The sequence below is a fragment of the Sminthopsis crassicaudata genome, chromosome 1, assembly GCF_048593235.1.
Source record: "Sminthopsis crassicaudata isolate SCR6 chromosome 1, ASM4859323v1, whole genome shotgun sequence".
NCBI classification, from domain to species: domain Eukaryota; kingdom Metazoa; phylum Chordata; class Mammalia; order Dasyuromorphia; family Dasyuridae; genus Sminthopsis; species Sminthopsis crassicaudata.
In genome coordinates, this window is record NC_133617.1 from 670,768,692 (window position 1) to 670,794,188 (window position 25,497).

Genomic DNA, 25,497 nt, shown 5'->3' on the forward strand with positions numbered 1-25,497 from the left:
AAAGTACTAGAAACTAAGGGGATGCATATCAAATAACAGCTGAACAAAGTCTGTTATATAAATGTAATTAAACATCATTGCACCCTAAGAAATGATGAAAAGGATGATTGAAGAGAAACCTAGACACACTTGAATGAACTGAGGTAGGGTGAAATGGTAGAACCAGAATAATTTTTACAATAATAACGTTATGAAGACAAAGAACTCTGAAATATTTAAGAACTTTGATCAGTGTAATGACCAAAAATGATTCCAGAGGATTAATAATAAAGTTTATTATCGGCTTCCTTACAAAGAAGTGATGGATTCAAGATGCAGAATGCCGGGTACATTTTACATGGTCAATCTGAGAATTTATTTTGTTTGACTCTGCGGATTTCTTACAAAGGTTTTATTTTTCCTTTTATCAGTGGGAGGTGGGGAGAGGAGAATGCTGTCTTCCAGTAGTCATGCATTTTCTACATTTTCCCTCATACTTGCATACACTATCACAAACTCTAAATTCATCATCTTCAGATCATCAATGTACTTGTGGGAAAGTATCCCCAAACTTTTGCAGGAAATGTTTTATACCAAGTGGTTTTTTTTTTTTTTTTTTAACCATGCTATTTTAGTAAATAACTTTTTCTAAAAGCTGATTAAATCTGACTGGAAAATTGTTCATAAGAAGCCTACTGGTAGGGATTTATGAGTAACAATACTGGAATCTTAGTGCCTCAGAGTTACCCTGAAACTCTTGTAGTAAGTTACTAACGTCCATTTGGAAGAGCAGCCCCCAGTCGCGAGCTACACTGACTTTCCGAGGCCAGCAAGCTGTTTGTATGACACCGCGCTAATTAAAAAAGAGCACCTACTGTGTGCCAGGGCCTGTGCTAAGTGATTTACGAGCGGCCCTTGGAGGGAGGTGCTACTGTGGAGCTGGAGACACTTAGGAAAGCTGAAGGCTCTGGCTGACACTCTGCCGTACTATCCAGCAGCCTCGAGAATGGATGATTCAGGTTATTTTGTGTAAGTACAGCGGAGGTCACCCGATGCTGCTGGAACGCTGCAGTGGGGACTTGGCAGGGAGAGCCATCTCACGTTGTATTTCCTGGCCTTCAGAAAGGCTGTCCCTGAAAATAATACACAGAGCCTAGTTCTAAGTGTAGGTCTGCCGGCGGGACCCATGGGGACGGAAGGTCGGCAGCTGGCACCACAGGAGATTGCCAAGTATGGAGGGAAGAAAGGGTTTCCAAGACTGGTGAGTTGCTCTTACGTCTGCGGACTTTTTGTGTGTTTGAGGGACTAGACACCCCGGGTTGGGGGGACTTGTCGGGGTGAAGGCGCGCTCATTAACCCAGAGTTTGGGGTGGTCGCGACGGTGGGGTGGGGTGGGGGAGAGCGGAGGGGGCGCTCGGCAGACCCGAGGCTTGGTTGGAATGTAAGCCGCCCGAGGGTGGGCCCCGCGGCCGAGCAGTCTTTGTCTCCCGCGCGTGCGAATGCTTGTCCATTACTTGTCCCTTTGATCTTTGCTTCTCGATGCGTGTTTATCGGATTGAGCTGCCTGGAGCTGGAAGAGAAGCCTTTGTTTTAAACGAATAAAAGGCCGGGAGGGGGGGAAAGTGAGATTAGCAAAAGGTGGCGCTAAAGCCTAGCACTCTTAGCGGTTCTGTTCTAAGGCGTGGGAATAGCTAAAGCTACACGGGTTCCTTGGTTTCTTGGGAAAAGCTTTTCAAATTGAAGGAGGAAAGGCTCCAAAACTACTACTCCCAGGAAGCCTCGCGACATCGGCGGTCCGGTATCGAGCGCCATCTTGGGAACTGCATCCGCAGCATCCTTCTCATTGGATGTGTCTGAGTTCCATTTACCCTCGGCTCCGTCCCTCACCTCCCTCGCTCCTCGCCCGGTCGAGGTCCACTTCCTTGCGCGGTGCACGCTGGGAGTCGTAGTCCGTGGAGCTCCGACGTCGACTACAGTTCCCAGTGGGCTTTGGTGTCGGAGGGGGCGCCTTTGTGGAGGCCTGGCGGAGCGGCCGCGGAGGGGGTTGGGAGGAAGTTCCGGTCTTCTTAGCGCTGGGTCGGTGACGGCGGCGACTGAGGAGGCGGCGACGGTGTAGCTGTCGCTGTCTCAGGTAAGGGCTCCTGGCGAGCGGAGCTGGGGCTGCCGATGGAACGCCCGCCTTTGGCCGGCCTCGGTCCCCTGCTGCCGAGGGTGGTACTGGGGAGAGGCGTCCTGGCCGCCGACCCCTCCTCGACGGCCGCGTCTGTGGCCCCGGGGAGGCCCGCGGCTCCGGCGGCCTCGTCCAACTCCCGTTCCCGAACGAGCGCAGGTCTGGCCCGCCCCTCTCAGGGCTGTCGCCGCCGTGAGGTGGGAGCCTCGGGGCATCCGGCCGCGCGGGCCACGGTTGGCCTCCGCTGAGGAGAAGCCGGGTCTAAGCCGGCGCGAAGCGGCATCGCCGCGGTCTTAGGCCGGGGAGCCGGGTCGGAAGGCCCTCTTCGGACGGCCGCGAGCTTGGGCTGGTTGCTGGGCATTTCGAGACTCCCCTCCAAGCTCGGGCTGGAGAATCCTCGGGCCTCCCCGCTCTCTGCCCTCGCCTTCTCGGGACGCAGCCGAGCCCCCTTCACTTAGCCTTGGCCCTGGCCCGCTCGTAAAGTGCGGCTGGAGCCGGGGGCTCCTTTCCGGGAGCTTCGGCGCGGATGGGGGGCTTCGGCTAAAAGTGAGGAGACCTCTTTTTCTCAGGGAACATTAGGACCTCAGCAGTGGTTCTGGCAGTTCTTCCTTTTTAAAATTTGTTCCTCATAGAACTTTACCATTTGGGGAAGACTTTTAATGGAATTTGGTACTATTCATAGAGGCGGCAGCATCTCTTCAGGCAATTTTGTATTTTAAGTCCGTGTTCTCTAAAGAGCTTTCCAGGAAGAAAAAAAAAAGGCAAAGATTCCATAGCCCAATAAGTCCATAACAGACCGAATCTTCTTACTTTAGTGATCACTTTGTCGAAACCTCCCATTTTACAGATTTGAAAACGGAGACCCAGAGAGGGGCAGTGGCTTCTAGAATAAAATTATAAATTACAAATAATTAATTATTATAAATAATAAATTAAAAGTATTCAACTCTGATAGTCTTTGTTGATTACATCGAATATCTTAGAAAACTTGGCGGGTGTAGAGTTCAAGGGCCACATAATCAGAGCAGGAGACTTATCTAAAGCCCATGATATCAGGAGTTCACTTTGAATTTTGCTAAGCTTAGATTTATTATTTTCTTCCTATTATGAAATAATGCTGATTTTGAATATTTGAGTCTATATCAAAACATGGTGATTAGAGTTGAAGGGTTAGATATTATGACATAGCGATTGAAGTAGAAATTAATAATAGATGTTGTCAAATGAGTTCAACCTTGGTCAACATATGAAAATCTGTAGTCATTGATGTAGGGTTCTGATTGTTAGTTTCTTCCAGCCTTTAATCTGTAAAGTCCCAGGATGATTTGCTGCAGTCGTTGAGGAGATGGAAGATTTAGTGGTAAAGAAAGTGTGGCTTTTAATAAGGAGCAAAGTAGAATGGAAGATATTTCCTTACTATGAATTTGCTGAGTAAACTTAGAATCATAGTTTAGAATTGGAAGAAACTTGGTCATTTGAGTCCAGTTACCTTATATTATAGATGAGAAAACGGTCCCAGAAAGTTAATTAGGTTTTTTTTAGCTTAGTTTCTTAATTTGTAAACGGAGAATAAAATTAATTTGAAAACCTGTGAAAGTTTAAAGACTATAGATAAATTTCATTTTATGTTATAATACATTGGATATTTTACAGTGTTTGTCATGGAAGTATATAACTTGTGGTAATTTTATGCTTCAAATTACATTTCAATTTTTATCCTTGTCTTTCACTACCAAGAAACTCAAGTGGATATTCGATAAATATTTGTCTTAAACTGTGTGATAGTAATAACTCAGTTGATTAGTCAAGCATTTATTAAGTATCTGATGTATGTCAGGCAATGTGCTATGCTCTGGGAATACAAGTGCAAAGAATGAAACTATCCTTACTTAAAAGGAGTTTATGTTCTAATGTGAGAGACAAGTACATACATATATAAGTATACATATGGCAAGTACATACACATATACATACATGTATCTATCACCAATCAGTTTGATTTATTTTTTGCCTCTGGACTTTGATGACTGTTGAAGAGAAAGTGAGTCTGACAGCTTTTCACAATTCTCACTGAAATTCAATCTATGTGAAATTCAAGATAACACCTTTTGATGTCATTGGTTTTCTTTAAAAATGAAGAATGAACTACAATATAGGAGTGTGTATGTGAATAGACATTTTTCTATATGTGTACATATCTACATATATCTATATATCCACACACACAGATACACAAAGAATAAATGCACTAGCTACCTTGGGAAAAAGGGTGCTAGCAGATGGGAGAATTATGTGTAGGATATTTGAGCTGCATCTTGAAGAGGGACTCTGAGACTGAATGAGAAGAGCACGCTTTTCTAGGTGTGATATACAAACAGCAAAGGCTTAGAGATAGGAGGTGGGCATCTTATATATAAGGAATAGAGTGAAGGTGAGAATGAAAGGAATTAATATTCAGTGAAGTTGGACATATAGGTTGGAGCCAAGTTGTAAAGGACTTTAAAAACAAAAATGAAAACTAAATTTACTTGAGTCTATTGGCAATAGGTAGCCATTGGAGTTTTGAGTAGGGGAGTGATACAGTTAGATCTGTATTAGATTAGATGCAGTTGTGTATAGAATGGATTAGAGTGAGAGATGTGAAGCAGAGACACCAATTATAAGGGATATAAATGTCAGGATTTGGCAAACTGATTATATCTGTGGGATAAGAGATAGTGACTTGCTGAAATAGTGAAGTGTGGAAGAGGAGGAGGAAAGATGAGGTCAATTTTGGACATACTGAGTTTGAGATAGCTGTGGGACATTCAGTTTTAGAAATCTAATGGGTGGTCAGTTGGTGATCTGGGACTGAAATTCAGGGGAGAAACTGGGATTGGATATGTAAATCTGAGAGTCATCTTCATAAAGATGTTATTTAAATCAATGGTAGAATGAAGAGGAAGAGAACCTGTGATGGAATCTTGGAAGCACCCCAAGTTAGGGTGTTCTTTAAGTTATTCCAAGTATCATTACATTCTTACAATAACTTTATAAATTGTGTTTTAGAAGTTTATTGATGCCATTTCACAGAGGAAGAAACTAAGCTGGAGAGAAGTTAAATGACCAGCCAAGGTCAGATAGCTAGTATTATTCAGAAGATCAAAGGCTTGGAGCTACAAGGAATCTTAGAGGTCACGGTCAACCCTTTCATTACACAGATAAAGAAAAGGAGATGAAATAACTTGCCCATGGTCATACAAGAAGTATTTATGGGGGATTTGAACCCAGGTTTTCTAGATGCCAGTTCCATATCTATTCTGCCTAACTCCCTCTCAATGATACAGCATTGATTGTAAGGTGTTAGGGTTCTGTGTAACTTTGTGTGTTACAAACACAAACTTTGTAAAGGAAACATTTTTAGTTTCCTCCTCTGTGAAGTGGCTTCAAATGATGTTTAAATCTTTTATGTAAACAAAAAAAGTTTCCCCTTCTCTATCATTCATATATTTATAGAATCCCAATTCTCTGGTAACAGTTGTAATTTTTGGAAGATGAGCCAGGTAAAAATAGCCTTTAGTTACTTTATAAACATAATTCAGTTTTCTTTGTTAATTGAAGCTTCTGTCAAAAATTTTAGATCTTAAAGAATTGTTTATGAAAATACATATTGAAATAAAGGTATATTAGGCTTTAAAAAAATACAACCAGTGAAGAATAATCAAGTAATACTTGACTCAAAGTTATAGAAAAATAATGAAATACATAATGGTGTGGCAGAGATCTTTAACATGGTCTTTAAACAACATTTGATTTTACTTTTAACTGTCATGGTGAACTGCTTCAGAGGAAGTTTTGTTTGGTCTTTGAAATTAGCCCATAAACCTATTATTATTTTTTGTTTCTGGAGGAAACTTAATTTTTCTCATTTGTGATATTTTTAACATTACTAGTGTGTCATATCTTCAAACATTGTGTGCTGTGTTCATTTTGATTTATTTCTGTGTATAGGAATTACACAAGTACTGAACTTGGAATTAAGAACATCTGAGTTCATATCTCAGCTTACATAGTAGTTGTGTGATTCTGGGCAAGTCACTTACTCAGCTTCTGGTTCCTCATCTGTAAAATGAGAGAGTTAAACTTGGCATCTAAGATCCTTTCTTCTTCTAAATCTGGGAAGTTGTCTAATGATTTTTAAATATTTTGTGGAATCTTAGGTCCCTGTCACAGAGAAACATAAACTTCCCTTAACAATTGCTTATATCCTAAAAATTCACCTGTAGGAACTTGGAGTACATTTTCTCATAACAATGATGATCCTTCTTATGTTGATTAAATTTCTTAACTAGTGCATAAAGTTGTTTGTTGTTGTTGTTGTTGTTGTTGTTTTTGACTGAACCATGTTTTTGTTTGCAGGTTCTCTAGGGACTCTCCACGCTTTTCGTCATTGTTTATATAGGAAGGTATATTCTAATTTGGAATGTATATTCTTAGCTCTGTAAATACGAACTATCTTGTTCCTATAAAAATGGTGGGCATAGAGCTTCAGAGCCTAGTGTACCCATTGCTGCAGGAGTCTTCCAATTTACCTTGTTGATTAATCTGATACTATAGTTAAGGGAGAGAAAGGGTGAAATATTCTATTGGAGGGAGGAGGGATGCCATTAGAAAAAGTAAATATAAGAAGTTGAAGAGGCCCATGGTAGTAGTGATCATGGTAACATTTATGACAATCTTTAGGTTGCAACTGTCTGGGTAGGGAGAAAATAATTACTTTAATAGACAAAATATTGGAGGAAAGGCATAGAGAATACAAGACCCCATTGAATGTCTTATCTTTATAAAATATCTTACAATTTGCTAGGGCAAAATGCTGCCTTAAAAAACTCTTAGATAAAGTACTTCCCAAGTATGGGTTAGAATCATACAGGGGTCCTTAAAAGATATAATGAATATAACTTTAGCAACTCTGATTATTAAGCAAGACATAAAACAAGGAGATGGACACTCACAATATTCTAGCAGAGTTCAGGTAAAAGGGGAATTTCCCATAGATGATGAGAATCTATAGATATTTCCATTGGCAGAGATATTGTCTTGATTGCAACAAAGGCCAAGAATATTTTGAAGTCTCCTAATGAGAGGAATACCCACTCAAAAGAATTCCATGCATATGGCTAAGAGGATGAGAAATAGCTTTTGTTTAGACTTAAAGATGAAGAATAGGCAGGGAAGTTTCACAGTCCTTTTAATGATTCCAAACTGCTTGAAACAGAAGTTTTATGCTTTTAGTCTGGGTTTGTCTGGGATAGTATTGACACAAGTTTTGAAACTTTTCTAACACACTTTTATTCAAAATGAGAAACTCATGTCCCCTACCAGAGTTTGCTGCTCTTGGCTTATAATATATGCTTCCTTTCTCTCTGTAGCTGAAGAAACTCAGAAATAAAGCATATTTTCCTTTGTTGGAAAAACTAGATGTACCTCACCAAATAGTACCCTGAAAACTTTCATATTGTAGCCAAATCAAGAACTTAAGTCCTAGAAGTGTATAAGAAAGGAGAGATTGAGGAAGTAGGAAACCCTAAGTTCACTTGGTTTTTCAGTAGTGTACTCCTATGGCCCTCCACACACTGACAGCATATATCAATTGCTGGGTTCTTTTCACTTTTCTGGTATTTCAAAGTTTGTCACCTTGGCTTATAGTTTATTTACTTTTAGATGAGAAGAATGTCCTTTCTCTAGCTCTGTACTATCTTATAAGTGATAAAAGAAATTGGATTGTTTTTCTCCTCTCTCTCTATGCTTTTAGAATCCTTTCTCTCTATCCAGGTGAAGGAAGGGAAGTTGGCTGTTCTTAAGTCTTTATCTTACTTCAGTCTATTGTTTGGAATTTATAGATATGGTACTTACTGAATTAACTGTATTGACCAAATTGGTTAGTTGGAATAGAAAATTGTTATAAAATCCCTAGTAGGTGTAAGTACCACAAGGAACAATAAATTGCTTCAGTTTAGTTATTTCCCTTGGATATGACCCAATCTGATCACCTTAAAAATGGGAATAATGATAGTTGACATTTATAAGCACTTCTGAAGTTTTTGAAGTGTTTCCTAAGACTTTACTTTGAAATTTTTCTTGGTATAGAAGTGTTTAATAAATATTTTAATACTAAGAATATTCAAAGTAAATTCTTACTAATTGTTAGGAAATTAATGTGCTTGAATTATTGGACAGATTTTTAAAATGAGATTTGTAATATGTAAAGTTGCATCTCACACAGTCTCTTAAAGTGGCCTTAAATAATTGAAACAGGGATTTCAAGTTTCAATATGCTAATTATCCTTTTTTTTTTTTTTCTTTCCTTTTTTAATTTTTTTGATGTGTCTGTCTGTGTAGGTACTATTATCAGCATTTGGTTTAAAAAAATCAAATTATTGGGGCCCTCCCAACACAGGAAGAAATGTGGGGGGACCCTCGACCTGCTAACAGGACAGGCCCTTTCCGGTATGTAATTTAAATTTTATAATAAAGACTCTGATCTCATTGTATATATTTTTGGTTGCCATGTTAAAAATGTATGATTGGAAGCTTATTGTGCATTTGATCTCTTGTTGCCAAATATAGTGTTAAATTTAACTCTTCTAAATATTGTGTATTATCATCAGGTTGGATTAATGAAAAAATTATTTATAGGTTTATGTTCATTCTTACAAGGCTAGATTTTTCACCATACCAGTATAATTCCAAATCTTGACTTTATTGAAATGTTGTCTTTGGAGAGGAACATAAGTGTCATTTTCTACTCCTGGACTGTTGTATTTAGTTGGGAATACACTTTAAGTTCCTAACTGCTTCTAAAATGATTATACAGCTGTTTAAAAAAAAAATCTATAATTTTTTTTCTTCCAATATGTATATTTTTAGGATTCTTTATTTATTATGTGCCTTTTCAGGAAGAAAAATTCTTTTACATAAATTTTTTAAGATGTTCTAAAAAGTATTTTTATGCCCTTTTCCTTTTGCAAATTAAAAAATCTGAGGGGAAAACTTATTGATGAAAATTTCTTACTATATTCTTATTATAATCAATTTTAAGAAACAATATAATAATCACTAATAAGAAACAATATAATAATTCACAAACAAATAACATTGTAAGATAGCTAGTGTTTAAGTAAATTGGCTATGGACATATAACAGTTAAGTATTGGGACTTCTGATTCAAAGTATGGGCTACTTTCTCCTAGATCACACAAAATAAAAGAAAATATCGTGGCAATTAGGTGATTTCCCACCCCATCCTTCACTCCTCTCTCCCCCAAGTAGTTAGTAAGATATTCAAAATCTTTTTTTTTTTTTTTTTTCCTTTAGCAATATAAAATTAATTATTGGAGACAATAGTATTACTTACATTTCCCATTGGAATGAAATTTTTAGAAATTTTTTCAGTGTTTCAGTATAGTTTTAGATAATAAAGTGTCTCTAATCCTTTTTAGGAAAAGTAATATATGTTATTTAATAAAGTATGGTGGTAAAGCTCTTTCCTGATCTTCAAATGAGAATCAATTGCAGTTTTATCAGAAATATTTATTAAAGGTCTCTTGTGCTTGAGTGGACTGAAGAGATGTGCTTGCCCTTTAAAAGTTTACAATTCCAATTCCTGAATTCAAATAGAAATCATATAATCCTTATGCTCAATGCTCAATGATATGAATTCAGTAAATATTAGATACTAGATTGAGATATATGGATCTCACAGGAAGCTTTGCCTTCTATCCAATGACCTTTAAGATGAAGGTGGTGTAAGTTTTTTTTTCCCATTTTCTTTCAGTTAAGCTAGTTGCAAATCAAAGGGATAGGTTGCTTTAATTTTGTAGTAGGAGCCTTATATTTCAACATTTTAATACTTGTAGATCATTGTCTTGCAAGTTGGATTATTTCCAAATAAATTGCTTAATTAAGTTCATTGTGGATTAGTTATTATTCAGAGTTGTTGTGTATGTTTATGCTGCATCATTCAGCTTTTTTTCTTTATTTGTAAACATAACCTAGTTTTTTTTGTTTTTTTGTTTTTTTCCTAATTCCTTTATCTCATATTTACTGACTTAATTTAACAGATGAAGAAACTAAGGGTCACATAGGTTTAAATGACTTGCCTACAAGCTAGTAAGTATTTGAGCTGGACTAGAATGCAGATATAATATTTAATCTATACTGAATTCCTATTTTTGGATTAATTTTGCCTGAAAGAACCCTAATACATTTCAGGAAATGAGCTGTATGTTTCATTTGCTGCAGTTTAAATGCATCACTCAATAAGTTTGACAACTCTCTTCAAGAGAGAGAAGTATGAGGTAGTGGATAGAAAAGAGAAGTGGCCTTAGAATTGTTAGGAATACCAGCTCTAAGTCCCATGTATGGCACTTAATGATTCTGTGACCCATGGCAAGTCACTTAAATTTTCAGTCCCCCAGGCAACTTTATAAAGATAGTAAGTTGCAGAGCGAGTCCTGATCTGCTCTCAATCCCCACAAAGTTATATTTCCAATCCCATCAAATTTAAAGTGGCTCTTTTTATGGTAAACTATAAAGCTTTGGTGTAACTTCAGTAATATTCGTGGAAGCTGTGAGTAGTCAGTGCATTTTCCCCAACAATTGTTGCATTTGGGACTACTGTTCAAGTAGTGAAAAGTGAAAGTCCCACAATATCACAAAGGAGAGTTCTTTTTGACTCAACTGTTTCTGTCCTATTGAGTGGCTAAGAAACAGTGTTGCTTTGAAACGTTTTTAATAAGTGTTTTCTCTTGTACCAGATGATTTAAAGAATTTATTGGCTGTTTGCATTGTAGATGGGGTAAGGAGAGTCAAGTTGTATTTGAGAACTTAAGGCTTGTGTACTGCTGTATAGTAATTACCTTTCAACTTTGCTTATTTTTCCATTTGCCAAAACCTGACTACATTCAGATCATAGAAGAGGGGAAAAAAAAAAAGAGTAGAGTAGATTTGAAAAACTAAGTTCACCTGAATTTCATTCACATCAAGTCCTGCTAATGGAAATGATTTTTAGCAGCATATTCATTTTTAACAAATTTCATTACAACAAAACAAATGTGGAAATGGAATTTGATATAAAGGAATTTAACTTGGAGTACCATGAATGCTTTATGGTGGTATTAATACTCTTCTGTAATGCCTATTGATAGATTCAGGCAATAAATAAACTCAAGCAAAGGATTATTTCAGGGCACACTCAGGATTGACATGTAGTTATGAGATGTAGACCATTGACAGAATCTATTTTAAATAAAAAGCTTCTAATATATATGAGTCATCATGTTGGCCTTGGAATTCTAGCTTCCCTGGCCGTAGGAAATGGAAAATTATATAGCATGTCACCATTGCTAGCTTATCTGGTATTGCGGATTTTCCCTGTTGCAGGCCTGGGTGAAAGCTTTTTCTGCAGCAGTCATGTTGAAAACGTTGTGTTGACTTCCCTCGTATCCTGAAATGGGAGCATAAAAGTTTACTCCACCACTTCGTCTTAAAATATCAAAACATTGCTGTTTTCTGCAAATCTAGGACATTGTTACAGAACTCTGCAAAAAAAAAAAAAATTTTTTTTTTTTTTTTTTTTTTGGTTTACGGAAGAATGTGCTGTGATTAGAGAAGAATATGCTGGTGTGTAGATTGCAAACTCTGGACAATATGAATAACACTGTCTTTGTTTCTACAGTGGGAGCCAAGAAGAAAGGTTTGCTCCCGGGTGGAACAGGGATTATCCTCCTCCCCTTAAGAGTCATGCTCAAGAAAGACACTCTGGCAACTTTCCTGGCAGAGATTCACTTCCCTTTGATTTCCAGGGGCATACGGGGCCTCCCAATCCTCCCTTTGCAAATGTAGAGGATCATTCTTTCAGCTATGGAGCTAGAGATGGACCACATACTGACTATCGAGTTGGGGAGGGGCCCGGACGTGATTTCATGGGGGGGGATTTCCCTTCTGATTTCCAGAACAGAGATTCTCCACAGTTGGATTTCAGAGGTAGAGAGATGCACCCAGGAGATTTTCGAGATAGGGAAGGACCACCTATGGATTTCAGAGGTGGGGATGGTACTTCTATGGATTATAGAGGTAGAGAGGCATCCCATATGAACTATCGAGATAGGGAAGCACATGCTGTTGAATTTAGGGGTAGAGATGGGCCTCCCCCTGATTTCAGGGGTCGGGGTACATATGATTTAGATTTTAGAGGCAGGGATGGGTCCCACTCAGATTTTCGAGGCAGAGATATATCTGATTTGGATTTCAGGGGGAGGGATCAGTCCCATTCAGATTTTAGAAATAGGGATATGCCTGATTTAGACTTTAGGGGAAAGGATGGATCACAAATGGACTTTAGGGGCAGGGGTTCTGGCACTGCTGATCTAGACTTTAGGGACAGGGATACACCACCTTCAGATTTCAGGGGTAGACATAGATCTAGGACTGATCAGGATTTTAGGGGTAGAGAGATAGCTCCCCATATGGAATTTACAGATAGGGAGATGCCCCCCATGGATCCAAATATTTTGGATTTCATTCAACCCTCTACACAAGATAGAGAACGATCTGGCATAAATGTGAACAAGAGAGAAGAGTCTGCTCATGACCTTTCAGGAACAGAAAGATCTCCTTTTGGCATCCAGAAAGGAGAGTTTCAGCATTCAGAGACAAGAGCAAGAGAAGGAGACTCTCATGGTTTGGGCCTTGAAAATGAGTCTCCTTTAGACTTTCGGAACAACCAGCGCCCTCTTCAGGACCAAGATAAAGCGCCTCAAATCTTTGCCAACAAACAGCCACTTCCTGGAGGTGAACAACAAAGATCAGAGTCTGGTCTTGCATTTAAAGAAGAAGAGGGTCTGGATTTCCTTGGCCGCCAAGATACTGATTACAGAAACATGGAATACCGTGATGTGGATCACAGGGTTCCAGGGAACCAGATGTTTGACTATAGTCATAACAAGTCTTTTCCTGAGGGAAAAATTGTCAAAGATTCCCGACAGGACCTTCAGGTATGTGAATGAAATACAATAGAAGTGAAGTGTACCTTGTTATTTTTCTTTGTTATTGTTCAGAAGAGAGGAGGCTAGTTTTCTGAGAATGGTCTTAAGCTGCCTATTCATATCCTCTCTCATATATTAATATAACATTCTATTATATATACATTTCTAGAGAAAGTACATTTCTTAACAGAGACCCTAAGTTTGGTTATTCACCTATAGTTGTAAGCTAATCTGTATGATTCATATTTGATAATATGGTAGCCTTTTAAATTTTATCTTAGCAGTCTAGTGTGACTGTTGTTAACATCTAGATATTAGTTCTCCCCCTCCCCCCCTCCAAGGTTGACCATTCAGGAAAAGAAAACAGTTCAGCCAAAAATACTCTTTTCGTTGTAAAAATGGTTATTTAGGGCATTTATAAAAAATTCCCATTTCAACTAAACTTCCTTAGGGAGTGAGAACACTTGTTCTAGCATTTATGTAATCTAATAATTTGAAATCCAATTTCTTTGGGATTATCATTATTCCTCATGTTCTAATAGAAGACAACTCATTTTGTATAATGAGGCCTTTTGTCTTTAATCTTCTGAATATCTGTTATGACATTCATGATTTTTTATGTTTTATGTTTTCTATCCATATTTTTTGTAATTGAAATAATTTTCATTCTGTATTCAAGGATCAGGATTATAGGACTGGCCCAACTGAAGAGAAGCCAAGCAGGCTTATTCGACTAGGAGGGGTGCCTGAAAATGCAACAAAAGAAGATGTGAGTATATATTAATTTTAAAAAATAACTGCTAAGCTAGTGCCATTGGATGGTAGAGTTCATAGGGAATAAGGTATAGGAAGGTTGCAAAGGTAGTAAGGAACCAGGTTATGAAGAGCTTTAAAAGGCAAAGAATTTTACATTGGATCTTTGAGGTAGTAGGGAATGACTAGAATTATAGAATTGGAATGTGTGTGACATAGTCAGAAGTTTGTTTTAGGAAGATCAGTTTGATAGCTGAGTGAGGATAGTTTGGGAATAAAGAGAGACTTGAGGTAGGAAACCAACAAGAAGCCTATTGGAATTGTCTAAGCGATTATGGTTTGTGCCAGGGGTGATGGCAGTGTCAAAATATAGAGAATGGACATATATAAGAGAGTATATGAAAGTAGAATCAACAGGATTTAATAACAGATTGGATATGTGGAGTGAGATAAAGTGGGAAAATTTGGAAGAGAGGAAGGTTTTAGAAGAAAAAGTAATGAGTTCAATTTGGACATGTTGAGTTTAAGATGTTTGAGAGGCATCCAGTTAGAGGACTGGAATTTGAATCTAGGTCCTCAGATTCTAGCATTAGTGCTTTTTTTCATTTAGAAATGGGAAATGGGAGACAGCCATTTCTATTTATCTTATGTTATGCCATATATTTAAGAGAGAGAGAGAGAGAGAGGAGATGAAAGTGTGTATGTGTGTGTGTGTATGTTTGTATGTATGCATGTATATATATGTATCTGTCTTCAGTATTCACATTGAAAAATGTAACTGAAATGTTGCTATTGTCTATCTCTAGAATATTGCAATATAAAGTATCAAAATAGGCTTTTGGGTGACATGACTTTTATTTATTAATATATTTTATGCATATCTTTTGTTCCTGTTTTACTGAGATTTCCCTTCTTTTTTCCATTTCTCCTATCCCAGCAAATCATACCTTATATCAAAGATTTTTTCCCCCCCCTGAGGCTGGGGTTAAGTGACTTGCCCAGGATCACACAGCTAGGAAGTGTTAAGTGTCTGAGACCAGATTTGAACTCAGGTCCTCCTGAATTCAAGGCTGGTGCTCTATCCATTGCGCCACCTAGCTGCCCCAATTTTTATTTTTATTTTTTTTATTTTTTTAAAGTAAAGATGAAAAGATTCATCAAAACTCAACAATACATTGAAAAAAAAAAATCTGACATTATGTGCAATGTTCTGTACCTGGGGTCATTTTCTTCCTCCTCCCTGTGCTGTCTTCTAATAGGGGGAACTATCTTCTAATAACTCTTCTTTGGAACTAATTTTTTTTTTTTTTTTTTTTAACTGTCTGCAACATTCGTTTTCTTTTGTTTTATGGTGTTCTTTCCATGCACATTGTTGTTGTCGTTATGAAAATTGTTTTCCATTCTCTATTTATTTTGCATCAATTCATATAAATCTTTTTATACTTTTTTCCTATTTTCACAAGGTAGATATATTCATTTCTTAGTTTAATAATAGCCTTTTATATTGGTGCACTACTGTTTAGCCATTCTCAAATTAATGCGATATATTGCTTTTGGATTTTTAGTATTACCATAAAAAGTGCTGCTATAAATATTTTAGCATATATAGAGCTTTTCTTTTTATAAATGTCCTCTTTTGAGTATATACTCAGTATACACACACACACACACACACACACACACACACACACAAGAATATATACTCCTTTGAATATATGCTTAGTAGTGGAATACAATAGTATATGGAAATTTTAGTCTTCATTTTGCTTAATTCCAGATTCCTCTCTGGAGTGGTTATACTAATTCACAGCTCTGAAAAAAAGTAAAGTGAAAATAGTATGCTTCTATCTGCATTCAGATTCCATCAGTTCTTTTTCTGGGTATGAATGACATTTTTCCTCTTGAGTTTTTTGAAATTCTCTTGGTTCATTGTATTGCTGGGAATAGCTAAGTCATGCAAAGCTGATCATCATACAGTATTGCTGTTTAAAAAGTGTTCTTTTGTTTCTGTTCACTTTGCATCAGTTCATATTAAGGCTTTTCAGGTTTTTCTGATGTCTGTCTGTTCATCACTTCTAATAGCACAATAGTGTTCCATCATATACCCAAACTTGTTCAGCCATTCTTTAATTGATGGGCATCTCCTCAATTTCCAATTCTTTGTCAACACAAAAAGAACTGCTATAAATATTTTTCCAGAGATAGGTCCGTCCTTCTTTTTATGATCTCTTTGGGATATAGACCCAGCAGTAGATCAAAGGATCAAATTGCTCTCCATAATGGTTAGATCAGATGGACTGTTAGCTTGTAACTTTTGGGCCTTTGTGACATGACTTAAAGAAGAGAAATGGTTTCTTTTGCTTTGCTTTTTTCCTTGTTTTCTCAGTGTACTAGATATATTTATGACTGTTTTTCCAATGAGAAGGATAGTATTTTTGTAATTCTGTGCCCTATTTTGCATAGAAATTTAACTTTTATGAGATTTTTTTTTTAAACTTGTTTAGCTTATGCCCTTGGTTATACTTTTAATTAAGGTGATGCTTCTGCTGTTATGGAGGTATGAAGATTGTAGTTCATCTAAACATGTTGCCTAATCATGTCAAAAACACTAAATACTCAAGACGACAGTAGGCAAGATTACATATTCACAGGCTACTTTATATATAGTGTGTAGTATGGAGATGTTGTGTTTTCCCAGTGTTCTCTTTTGATAAGTCTTTATCTTTGTTAGCCAAAGATAAGTGTCTTATTTCTGAGAGCAGAACTGATGAAGATTTTGCAGGTGTTACAAAATTCTAGTAAAATATACTTAAGAAATTTTTAATTCTTAGTAGTACATACTTTTTTGGGTTCTAAACTTAAACACTAAGTAAGATGAGCAAAGTAGAACATTAAAAAGGATGCTTATGCAGGTATGGATGCAGTTATCAAACAAATTCAGTGTATTATCAAAGTTGTCCTGCTTTGCCTTTCTTTCTGACTTTCCTTTTGTTTTCTCTGTACTTTTTAAATGCTTCAGTAACCTCTTTTCTCTCTCCCCCTCCAACTAAAATTATCCAAAGTCTTGATTCAAATATACAGTCAGTCAAAACAAATAGCTATATTGGCCATGTCTAAAAATAACTCATTCTGTATCTTGAATTCATCACCTCACTGTCAGGTGGGTAGCATGTTTCATTACTAGTCTTGAATGGTGGTGGGTCATGGCATTGATCAGAGTTCTTAACTCTTCATTGTGTTTCTTTACAATGTTGCTGTTATAGAAATTGTTCCTTGGTTTCTATTGTCTCCATTCACTATCACTTCACACAAATCTTTCCAGATTCTCTGAACATTTATTTTGTCATTTCTTAGGATTTAGTAGTATTCCATGACATTGATATACCATATATTTTTTTTTCTCTCTCTTGATGGGCATGCCTATCATGTTTAGTTTCCAGTTCTTTGTCATTATAAAAATTGCTACTCTACATTTTTGTGTGGGTGCAAAAGGTCAGTTTCCTCTTTTTTTTTTTTTTTTTTAAACTCTATTGTGGGTATAGGCCTAGTGTAGTGGTATTGCTGAGTCAAAAGAGTTTGCACAATTTAGTAATTGTTTGGGTATAATTCCAAATTACCTTTGGGAATAGCTAGAACAGTTCACAATTCCACCAAAAATGTATTCTCTGCTTTCCCTAATATCTCCAAGTGTACTTTTCTACTTTTATTAGTCTGGTGGGTGTAAAGTATAACTTCAGAGTTGTTTTAATTTTTTTTCTCTATTTGTGATTTGGAGCATTTTTTTTTTTTTTTAATATATTTTGATAGTTTGAATTTCTTTCTTTGAGAAGTGTCTTTATACTATTTATCTTTTAGGAGAGATATTGTAAATGGTATTAAACATCAACCATATTTTAAAAATAATTTTAGAAGTGTTTTTTTTTTAAATCACTAGAAAGTAGTTTTTGTTTTCAGTCTTGGAAGGAAAATTTAATGTCATATATTAAGGATGCTTAGATATTAAAAAAAAATTCTTCTAAATTTACCATTCTATTTCTCTCAATTTTTTTTTTTTTTTTAAATTTCAAGAGTTCCAATTTTTTCATTAGAAATGCTTGAAAGATTTCTGTTCCATTATAGGTTTGTTTTCTCCTAGTTGGATTGTATTCAGCTTTTCAGAGTTATTCTTGGTTGTAAGCCTATCTTTGACTTTTGGAATATTATATTCCAAGATCTCTTCTTGTTTATAGTTGAAGCTGTCAGGTCATTTGTGATCCTTGAATTGCTCCTTTCTTGTTGTTGGCAGTATTTTATTTTATTTTATTTTATTTTATTTTATATTGGTATGAGAATTTTGGATTTTGACTGTGGCCTTTTTAGGACTTTTCTTTGGAACTTTTTTCAGAAGAGAATTGGTGTATCCCTTCTACCTTCATTTTGCTCTCTTGTTCTAATGGATCTGGGTTATTTGGATTTGTGATTTCTTGAAATATGGTTTCTAGTTTTTTAAAAAATGTTTTTCAACCCTAGTTTTCATGGATCTTTGTAGCGAGCTGTCGTCTCTAGAAGCTGCCGGATCGCTCTCTGGGAAGAGATCTGCTGTGTCTACTCAAATCTTTAAGACAGATTCTTCTTCCTGTAGTGAACCGTTGTCTCCAGGCAGTTGCTGTTAACTCTTGTCCTTAGAAGTGACTTCCCTTCCTGCAGAGAGCCCCGTCAGGCCTGATGTAATGCAGAGAGTCTTTCTTCTTGAATCCTGGCTCTGAATCTCCTCCAGCTCTTATCCTTCTCCAGGCCAATCTGCCCTCTGTGCCCAGTGCTGTCTCTTTTTATCCTCCCAGAGAATGGGCGTGGGATAATGCAAGGGCTTCTGGGAAGAACCACCCCAGCCAATGAGCTTGCCCCCTCTATCAAGTCAACCTGAGTTCTCACCTTGTAATTGTCCAGAAAACCTGAATTCTCACCTTGTCACCATCCAGACAACCTCAGTTCTCACCTAGTAATCCCAACATCTCCCCCTTTCTTTTGATTTAGAACATAGGACAGTCATGACCTTGAAACATAAATCCATCAATATGGGAAGTATTACAGATAATTACATAAATTACATAAGCACATAGTAACATAGTAACATAACACATGCTAGAAGTATATAATATAATCATAATCATAAATTGAAAATTTATAAATGTCCATAAGTCCATTGTCCATTATTCTCATCTTGTGTGAGGAAGTCCAATGATTCCTGCTGGTTTTTAAGTTCTTTAACAGTCTTCTTATTATCCATGCTCTTTCAGTGTCAGATGTTTCTTAGATCTTCTCCTTTATTTTGAGATCTTTCTCTTTTTCTGTCTCTCTCTGATGGACAAGGCGAATATGACTCGTTGGCACCCATCTGATTCCTTCTCCTGCTGAAGAAATACAAGCAAACCCTCTCTCCCAGGCAGTTAACCTATCTAATTACCTTCTATTTACCACTTTCTAAATCTCTTCTCATCATCTGGCAATTACATTGGAATTGTTTGCACTGGACACAGCCCTGTTGGTTTAAAAGGCCTGTATTCTCCCCAAGTGTAATCCATTTTTGCAATCTGATTGCCTTTTGACTGACTTATCAGGTAATCCCTTTCTGCCATGTGATTGCTTCTCTGCTGATTGATTAAATCAGAATCCTGGCCTTCTAAAGGCTCTTTAGGTGTAACATCAGCTGCCATCATGCCCCAAGTCTTTTTTGCCTGGGGCCCTGGACCTGGGCCCCTCATCCCATTTCCCTGAATTATTCTACACTCTGATGCCCAATGGAATCCTCTGTTGCATTTTGGACATGGGGTTTTAGGTCTTCTCTCACCCTGTCTTTTCACTGTATCTCCATACCTACACTGAGCTCTTAGATGTCCAATTTTTCCACATTGAAAACATCTCCGAGTTTCTCTAGAAGGCCCTTGCCATGAGGGACCCTGTCTTTCCACATTCATCATTGTCCGGGTGTAAAAAGCATTTGTTCCCACTGTAGCACAGCGTCTTATGATCTCCTCTAAAGGAGCATCTTTGTCTAATCCCCATATAATTCTTTTGCAAATCTCATTGGCATTTTCCTTAGCCAGATGTCTGGTCATTATTTCTGTAGCTGAATTTTCTCCAATAGTTCTTTTGACAGCAGTTTGCAAACGTCCCACAAAATCTGCAAAAGGTTCATTGGGACCTTGCTGTATTTTAGTGAAAGCCTCTCCACGATCTTTCTGTCCAGGAAGGACACCCCAAGCTTTTATTGCAGCCTTAGCAATTTGTTCATATATTGTCATGGTATAATTAATCTGTTCCGAATTCTCTCCATATTGACCTTCACCAGCTAAGTGCTCAAAAGTGAATTGTGTGTTAACTCCTATTTCCAAATTGCATCTGACTTGAATTTTACATAATTCATGAAATTCCGCAAGCCATAATAAATTTTCTCCAGGTTCCAGACATGTCCTTGCTATGGATTTCCAATCATTCGGGGTTAGGACTTCATAAGACAAACCATCTAGTAACATTTTGACATAAGCTGATGTAGCCCCATAAAGGGTACAACCTTTTTTCAAATCCTTAATTTTATTCAAATCTAAAGGTGCATATCTTCTCCTTTTTTTACCTACAGAGTCAGTATTTTCAATCACAGGATATGCATGTATAAAATCACTTATATCCTGTCCTTCTCTCTTAGCTTTAACCAATGCTTTTTCTAATCTTGTCATAGGCTTAGGCTTCTTCACAGGCAATTCTGTTTGTGTTTCTGCCTCTTCCCCTCTTTCTTCCTCCATCTCTGAAGGTGGGGTTGATGTGGGCCTGTCAATAATCTGTTCTCTAGGCAGGGTTGAAGCTTCTTCAAGAGAATCATACCATAATTCCTCATTTAAATCCTCTTGCTCTAGGGAAAGATCTTGATCTTTCCTTTTTTCCTCACACTTCCTCCTCTGTTCATTTTTAGAACTTTTCCTTCTCCTACAACTTGCTTGATAGTTTAAGGCTAATTGAACTATGTTGTAGATATAAAATACTTCTGCAGAAATTGAACGAGGCCCATTTTTTGCTTGAAATTCTTTCATTTCATATCCCACTAGCTTCCATTTATCTACATCTATCTTTTCTTCCTCTAAGAACCAAGGGGATGTACGTCTTAATGCAGCCAAGAGTTTAGCAATCTGTACCCAGGTTACAAGTAAACTCTGCTCCTCAATTATGTTGATTATACTCTCTATAGTACCACTCCTGAATGGAGCTGAGGTTGCGTCTGGGGCTGAGGTTGAGTCGGCTGAGGTCCAGGGATTGAATATAGCTAACATCTGCCCCATTTCAGCTATAAGAGATTCCTGGTTTAGCCCTTAACAAGTTAAGTTCCTTATTTATCTATTAGCACGCTCACTTAATCTTTAACAAAGTTTCCTCGTTACTCACGGTTCTGGGTCAGAGAGACTGAGATCTAGATTGGAAGCTTTTCCACTGGAATCAGGACTGTGTCTATCCCTGTTCAGGCGCCAAATTGCGAAGGTCTGGTCTAGCTCCTCTTGTCAGGATAAGCAAAAGTCCTTGCCCCACGTGTGGACGCCAAATGTAGCGAGCTGTCGTCTCCAGAAGCTGCTGGATCGCTCTCTGGGAAGAGATCTGCTGTGTCTTCTACTCAAATCTCTCCGACAGATTCTTCTTCCTGTAATGAACCGTTGTCTCCAGGCAGTTGCTGTTAACTCTTGTCCAAAGAAGTGACTTCCCTTCCTGCAGAGAGCCCCGTCAAGCCTGATGCAATTCAGAGTCCTCTTCTTTCTCTGAGAGTCCTCGCTTTTATTCTCCCAGAGAATGGGCGTGGGATAATGCAAGGGCTTCTGGGAAGAACCACCCCAGCCAATGAGCTTGCCCCCTCTATCAAGTCAACCTGAGTTCTCACCTTGTAATTGTCCAGAAAACCTGAATTCTCACCTTGTCACCATCCAGACAACCTCAGTTCTCACCTAGTAATCCCAACAGATCTTGATGTTTTAAAAATTATCTCATTGACTTGTTTTCTAAAGCAATTGTTTTTTGTCAGATATCTTATATTTGTTTGTATTTTTTTCCCCTGGCATTTGATTTTGTTTCTTCTTGTGTCAGGGTGCTATTGATCTTATTTAGTTTTCAGGGATTACGTTTCTTGGATTTACCACACCCTCCTTTGAATTTTGTTTCCTTCCAGTTCTTCTTTTGGATTTTTGAGTTTTTATTTCATTTTTAATCTCTTGCTTTATTTCTTCTGGGTTTTCATGTAAGATATCTAGAAGATTCTTTTTTCTTCTTCATGCTTTTGCTTGTAGTCATGGAATTTTTCTCCTTTTGGGGGATTTTTAGACTTGCAATAATTTTTGATATTGCTCAGGGTTTTCTTTAATTTATTCATCCCTTCAACCTTAGTTTCAAAGCTGGGGGTTTGTGCCTTTCCCCCTCTGCTGTTTTGGGGTGAAGTAGTTAACTCTACTTAGTTTTCTCTTAGGTCTCCTGAGTTCCTGTCCTGATTTCTAGCTCCTGGGTTAATTAATCTCCTTCTCCCCCAACCCCTCTCTTTTTCATGGAGAGAGTAGATTTAATTTTTTTTTTTTTAATAATAGCGCTTTATTTTCAAAATACATGCAAAGATAGTTTTCAACATTCACTCTTGCAAAATCTTATGTTCCAAATTTTTTTTTTCCCTCCCTTCCCTCTTCCCCTTCCCAAAAAGCAAGTAATCCACTATATGTTAAACCTGTGTAATTCTCATATATATATATATATATATATATATATATATATATATATATAATTTCCACATTAATCATACTGCACAGGAATAATCAGATCAAAAAGGAAAACAAAATGATAAAGGGGAAAAAAAGGCAAACAAACAACAACAAAAAAAACGAACATACTAAGTTGTGGTCCATATTCAGTCCCCTCTTTTTGTAAGCATCTCTTTAAATCTTTTATTTAAGAATGTTGGCACTTCAGGCTCCTGTCAGGCATCACAGAATAAAGGGATCTCATAGTCCTTTGACCTAGGCTATCTTTCTCTGACACTTTCCTTACCCTGCTGCTTTCTGAAACATCCCAGGTCTTTCTTAGAGGAGTCCTCTGTTCAGTCTTCCAGATATAGAGCTTTGTACTCCATATACATGTTTCCTTGATCCATCTGTGGTCATATTCATAGACTACTCTACGTTTGCATCAGTTGGACCCTTTTTCTTTTGCTTTTGGGCTGACTTTTGCAGTTCTGGGATGAAAGAAGTCCCTTTCTTTAGTTCTCATTGGATTTCTTTATCATTTTTAATTGGTGCAAACTTTAGGGTAGGAACTTGATGGTTTGCCATCTTGGCCAAAAATCAGGAGGTGTATTTTCTCGACTCTTGTACACACTCAGATTTGGTCCTTATAATTAAGCAAGTCAGTTTTGTTTTATTTTTTTTCATTTACATTATTGTGCTCCATGTTTATTTTATTCCTGTTTTTGTTTAATTCACTTTTCATCAGTCCATGTAAATTTTCCTATTCGTTGCTTTTTATGGCACCATAATATTGCATTATATTTATATGCCATAAATTGCATAACATTCCCCAGCTGATTGTACATCTACTTTGTTTGTAATTCTCTGCTTTCATGTAAAATCCTGCTAATAATACTTTGGTATATTTGCCTTTCTGGTATGTATTTGCCTGACAGGAATATCTCAGGGTTAAAGGGTATGGACATTTTAATCACTTCCTTAGTAAAATTCTAAATTGTTTTCAAATTGGTGGAACTAATCCATAATTTCAAAAAGAGAATATTAATATATATGTTTTCTGCTGTGTCCAATGGTGATTATTTCCATCTTTCCTTAATTTTGCTAATTTTCTTGATACATGGTGAAATGTCAAATTGTTTTGATTTTCACAGCCATCATAGTTTGGTCTTGGAATCTGGAATACCTGCCTCAGTCACTGTCTTTGTGAGATTGGACAGATCACGTAATCCCACGAGCCCCAGCTCTCATATCAAATGAGGGTGCTGGAATCCAATTGTCTCATCTCTAGAGATACTATGACTCTAATTGACAGTGGCTTAGAAAAATTGTAAAGTAGTTGTTAATGGTTTGCAGTTCTTCTTTTAAGAGCGTTGTTCATATCCTTTGGATATTTGTTGGATAAATCATCATCATGATTTTATTCATCTCCATGTTTTTTTTGTTTTTTTGTTTTTTGTTTTTTGCAGATTCTTAATGCTTTTCGGACTTCTGATGGGATTCCTGTGAAAGACTTGCAGCTAAAAGATTATAGCTCAGGTGAGGGTTTTTTCTGTGTGCACTTGTGCTTTGCCATATGAAAATCCTTGACTATACTCCTCCTCCTCAGTATTCTAATTTATTTATCCCTTTCAAGAAATCACAAATACTATGACCAGAACCACTATTGGTTTATATGGTGTATTCCCTCAAATATCAGTCTGGTTTAGTTGTAGTGGGGCTTTTTTGCTCCCAAAAGAATTGTCTATTCTTGAATTATTCATGCATCATTCATGTCTGATGAGATTCTGTGAGAGTAAAATATAAATTCAGTATTGCAAATATTTGTCTTTGACAACAATTAATACAGTTTAAGTTATCTAAACCTTAGAACATGATATTATAGGGGAGTAGGTATGAATTTTTTAAAAAGTGTGTTTACAGGAAGCATATACTTCATTGAACTTGTAAATACCTAATTTTATTAATAAATTTCAAAGTATAATATAATTATTTACTAGTTCTCAAAAGATTAGGATAGTTTGCTCTCTAAAAATCTTTATTAATCTGTATCAAAATATGGTTCCAGCTTTCCAGAGAGATTTTTAAAAACTAGTGTTTCATTTTATGAATTACAGATCTTTGTACAATCCCATATCTTTGTAATCACTGTATATATAAAACACACACACAAACACACATAAATATATGAAACTTTTTTCTTTCAAGATATCAAATGCCTATAAATTGAACTAAAGTTTATTATGATAATCTTTAGTGTATAAAAAATGATTAAAATTGGTTAACATCTTTTTTGTAATGAAGACATAAAAATGTCAAATGTCAAGTGAGCTGGGTTAAATAGATTTTAGTTTAGTCATCCTAGACTTCCATTACCTTGATGACTAATGTTACAGGACTCTGTAGTGACAGAGAGTCGGTTTTTTTTTTTTTTTAATCCAACTTTATAGGTGTGTTTACTTTTAAATGTAATCACTTAACAGAACTTGGAATTTGCGTAATTACTTTAAAAAAGCATTAATTTAACTTATATAACCCATAGTTTATAACTTAGGAATTTTCATGTTGAATATCTTGTATCAGAAGGCACCAAACATTGGAAACATCTGATACTACAATCTAATGTTATTAAACATTGTGAATATCTAGGCAGAGAATGAAAAGAAGCTAGTTCTGGCATATGGTGTCTGGTAATCCATGCATGGGAGAAATTTGAAAAAGGATTTGTATTTAATGGGGGAATGAAAATGAGGGGAAATACTACAAAAAGGACTTTTAGTACTAAAACATATCCTTGGCCTGACCATCAGGTTTATTCTTGTAAAATGTT

At 36.8% G+C, this 25,497-nt stretch overlaps 2 protein-coding genes across 5 annotated transcripts in view; one reads left to right on the plus strand and one right to left on the minus strand.

The window, feature by feature from the left end:
- Positions 1-250: 250 nt before the first annotated feature.
- Positions 251-2,510, minus strand: LOC141552267 (uncharacterized). The gene is made up of 3 exons (XM_074284661.1): positions 2,457-2,510; positions 1,383-2,410; positions 251-433 (listed from the first exon to the last, which is right to left on the minus strand). Exons 1-2 carry the CDS (start codon positions 2,508-2,510, stop codon positions 1,844-1,846), a joined length of 621 nt encoding a protein of 206 aa, XP_074140762.1. The 3' UTR covers positions 251-433; positions 1,383-1,843.
- Positions 927-25,497, plus strand: part of RBM6 (RNA binding motif protein 6) — a 106,532-nt gene continuing 81,961 nt past the window's right edge. The window contains exons 1-6 of one of the 4 annotated variants that reach the window (XM_074283303.1): positions 2,037-2,110; positions 6,548-6,594; positions 8,531-8,638; positions 11,868-13,185; positions 13,856-13,945; positions 24,137-24,206. In XM_074283303.1, coding sequence (XP_074139404.1) covers positions 8,595-8,638; positions 11,868-13,185; positions 13,856-13,945; positions 24,137-24,206 — 1,522 coding nt within the window. In that variant the 5' untranslated portion in view covers positions 2,037-2,110; positions 6,548-6,594; positions 8,531-8,594. Of the gene's footprint in view, positions 1,241-2,003; positions 2,111-6,547; positions 6,595-8,530; positions 8,639-11,867; positions 13,186-13,855; positions 13,946-24,136; positions 24,207-25,497 lie in introns of those variants that run through there. The other 3 variants (XM_074283302.1, XM_074283301.1, XM_074283304.1) reach the window with 3 other exon arrangements.

Coding starts and splice junctions, on each gene's coding strand:
- LOC141552267 (XM_074284661.1), bottom strand. CDS start 2,510: ATGCCCAGCAACCAGCCCAAGCTCGCGGCCGTCCGAAGAGGGCCTTCC. Junction 2,411..2,456: donor GAAGAGGGCCTTCCGACCCG/GCTCCCCGGCCT, acceptor GCGCCGGCTTAG/ACCCGGCTTCTCCTCAGCGG.